The sequence below is a fragment of the Prunus dulcis genome, chromosome 7 (genome assembly GCF_902201215.1).
Source record: "Prunus dulcis chromosome 7, ALMONDv2, whole genome shotgun sequence".
In the NCBI taxonomy this organism is placed as follows: Eukaryota; Viridiplantae; Streptophyta; class Magnoliopsida; order Rosales; family Rosaceae; genus Prunus; species Prunus dulcis.
This window is the reverse complement of record NC_047656.1, coordinates 2,781,968-2,785,427: the sequence shown is the minus strand read 5'-3', so window position 1 is coordinate 2,785,427 and position 3,460 is coordinate 2,781,968. Positions and strand designations below refer to the sequence as shown.

Below are 3,460 nucleotides of genomic sequence, written 5' to 3'. Positions count from 1 at the left end.
CTCACATTTTTGCAAGATTTGGAACACCTAGAGTAGTCATTAGCGATGGAGGGAGTCATTTTTGTAATAGAACATTTGAAGCGTTGCTTAGGAAGTACAATGTCACACATAAGGTGTCTACACCTTATCATCCGCAAACAAGTGGTCAAGCAGAGGTATCAAACCGAGAGGTAAAGCAAATTTTGGAGAAAATTGTGAGTCCAAGTAGGAAGGATTGGAGCATGCGCTTGAATGATGCATTGTGGGCGTATAGAACTGCCTATAAGACTCCTATTGGAATGTCCCCATTTCAATTAGTTTATGGACCATGCCGTCTTCCAGTAGAATTAGAGCACAAAGCTTATTGGGTGATCAAAGCCTACAACATGGACATGAGTGTTGCTGGAAAGCAGAGGAAGCTTCAATTGAATGAGTTAGAAGAAATCCGGAATGATGCGTACGAGTCTAGTCGCATATACAAGGAGAAATCGAAGGCATTTCATGAGAAGATGATCTTAAGGAAGAGCTTTGTTATTGGACAGAAAGTTCTTCTATTTAATTCTCGCCTTCGGTTATTTCCAGGTAAGCTTCATTCTCATTGGGTTGGTCCATTTGTTATAACTAATATTTTTCCTCATGGTGCAGTGGAACTCCAAAGTGCAAAGACCGGAAACGTGTTCAAAATGAATGTGCATAGACTCAAGCCATATTACGAGCCTTTTACGGAGCATGATGTGGAGGTTGTACCCCTCCAAGAACCAGCTCCCCTTGGATGATTACTCTTGGTACCGTCCGGCTGCGGACGTAAAAGCAAGCGCTCATTGGGAGGCAACCCAATATTTCTATTCATTGTCTTTTTATGTCATTTTCAAATTCAAAAAAGAAAAAAAAAACCGAAAAATTTTCTTGCATGCTAAACTGAATTATTTCTTTTCTTTGTAGGAACATTTGGTTATGTCCACCATTGGAGTTTGTTGCAGAGTTGAAGTTTTGGGGGTCATCGTTTGATTTTACTGCAAATTGGGGAAGTTTTCAGTCCAACTGCTTTATTTTGTTTATTATTATTATTATTATTATTATTATTTTAATGATTTATAGTGGTTTCTGACATTGGGGACAATGTCCAGTTTCGGTTTGGGGGTAAGGAAAAAATGACCCAATTGAAAATATATATATATATATATATATTTTAAAAGGTCTTATTTTCTTTATTGTTTTGACGTAGACGGTTGTTAGTTTTCCGACCCAATGATATAATTGGATCGAATTGGAACCACAGTGATCAAGAACTTAGTAAGCATGTGTTGTGTGAAATTCCTGATTCTCTTGTTAGTTTTGTGCATGTTTAATCATCTTTGAAAAACCAAATGCACATAGCTTTGTTGATATGAAACAAAAGCATGACTTAGAGCTTCATATGTGAATATAGTGACCATATACAACCTATGTGAGTTTTTGAGCCTATTGAAAGCGTGTGCATTTTTCATATACTCCTACTCTTTCATGTGTGATGAACTTATGTGACTTACATCTCTAGAACTTGCATAACGATCTTTCGAAATGTTTGTCATTGATTGCATGAACTTAAAAGGATAGAGGCATTAGGTTTATCACCATGGCCCAAACAAGCATGTATCCTAAAGAAAAATGATATCATTAGTTTGCCGATTTGAGCCGTACATGTTGAGCCTTTTATTTCTTATCACCAGATATGTCTTATACCTTAAACATTTTTCCTTACCCTTTCCAAGCTAGCTAGTGAGCAATGTGAGATTGTCTTCTGAGAAATCTTTGTGTAAGTACTTTGAAGGAGTTTGGCAAACGAATAAGTGTGGGGGTATCTGATGTTTGTATTTAGTTATGTGGAAAATTGCTTCAAAAATAAAAAATAAAAATTCCTGCAGTTTCAGTTAAGGGGTGTGGTTGGAGGTATTAGTAGTGTAGTTGGAGAGCTTGAGTTCTTGTAAATCTCAACAAGAGAATTGCTTACAATGTAGCTTGGAACTTGTGTTTACATATCCTTTCATTTCTATGACCCTCTCCCTAAGCCTCATTACATCCAATAAAAGTCCTCTTGATTTAAGTTTTTGCAATTAGGACTGTGGAGATGAGATCTTTATGCAAGCTTATGGCAGATCTTTCACATTTGATTCTTTGAGCGAAACACATTAAACTAAACATATGTGTGATTGAGTGTATGTTCCGTGAGAAGGTCATTCGTTTGCATGTGGTGTTTTTAAAAAAAACTTGAAATTGCATTAGCATGGCTATTACACACACTACACTTCAAGGATGATTAAAAGGTTTCAACTAACGTTTGAATAAAGAAGATGAGCTTGGATTAGCTTGTTTGGTGCTAGCTAAGGTTCTTGATGAGTAGTTTTCTTGAATGAAATTCTATGAGGGTCACATAAGGGAAAGCTAATGTTTTTCATTTTGCTACTTTTTCAAGTTTTCTTTGTTTTGCTCGAGGACAAGCAAAAGCTAAGTGTGGGGGTATTTGACAACCTCAAATTTATCTATATTTTACATCAAATTCACTTGTCTTTTCTTAGTTAGTTCCTTATATTTTTGAGCTATTTACTTTGTTTTTGTGTTTTGTAGGATCTGTCAAGCAAAGAAAAGAAAAATAGCACAAGTGGGATTTTAAGTCACAAATTCGTCAAAACTATCTGTGCAGATGAGCTGACTTTGGAAGCAAGTTGCGAACAGCTCAGAATGAATTAGAGAACGTGCCATATATGCTTGGAAAGCTACAGATGTCTATTCTTTGGAGCATTTCGTGGATTGTTCATATCATTTTTTTGGAAGCAGTTATGGCCGTTTTAACACTAAAAGGTTCACAAAAGGCTGAGCAGTTTGTAACTGCAATGAACGCAATAAACCCAATAAATCTAACAGCCAAAACGGATGCAGCCAAGAACAAGCCAGCGGAAACCTATTCAAATATCTGAGGAAATGGAATTAAAGATGGGGATTAGGTGGGAGTAATTGGCATAAAGGCCACCCAAAGAGTTACAATTGTTTTACCATTTTCTCTCACTTATTGTCATCAATAAATAGCTATTATTGGGGGAAGTTTGGGAGGAGGGCAATCTTTGAGAAAGAAATAGAGAGGCAAGGCAGGAACGTTGGGGATATAGGAGGAAGGGGGACATCTTGGCATTCTCTTTTTTCGGTTTTACCTTCCCAAACTCATGTTTTTCTTTTGGTTTAATTTAAGAATAATGTGTAACTAAATTTTTAGTAGTTAGGGGCTGTTTTGAAGCCCTAGATATGATTGTAAATTTTTTATGACGTTTCGTTTCAATTTCTTTCATGAAACGATGAAAATTGCTTCACTACTTGTCTCATTGATGAATTCTTTATGTGTTTTCTACGGATGCATACTTAGTAAGCATATTTAGGATTCTAATGCTATGAATATGTGTATGCCTGCTCTTGTTGAATGAGGACCTACATATGTTCTAGAGTAGTACTT

General features: G+C 36.3%; 1 protein-coding gene across 1 annotated transcript in view; it reads left to right on the top strand.

The window, feature by feature from the left end:
• The first annotated feature begins 2,795 nt into the window (after nt 1-2,795).
• Nucleotides 2,796-3,460, top strand: part of LOC117634075 — a 1,702-nt gene continuing 1,037 nt past the window's right edge. Inside the window, exon 1 of the mRNA XM_034367985.1 lies at nt 2,796-2,817. Coding sequence (XP_034223876.1) covers nt 2,796-2,817 — 22 coding nt within the window. The remainder of the gene's footprint in view (nt 2,818-3,460) is intronic.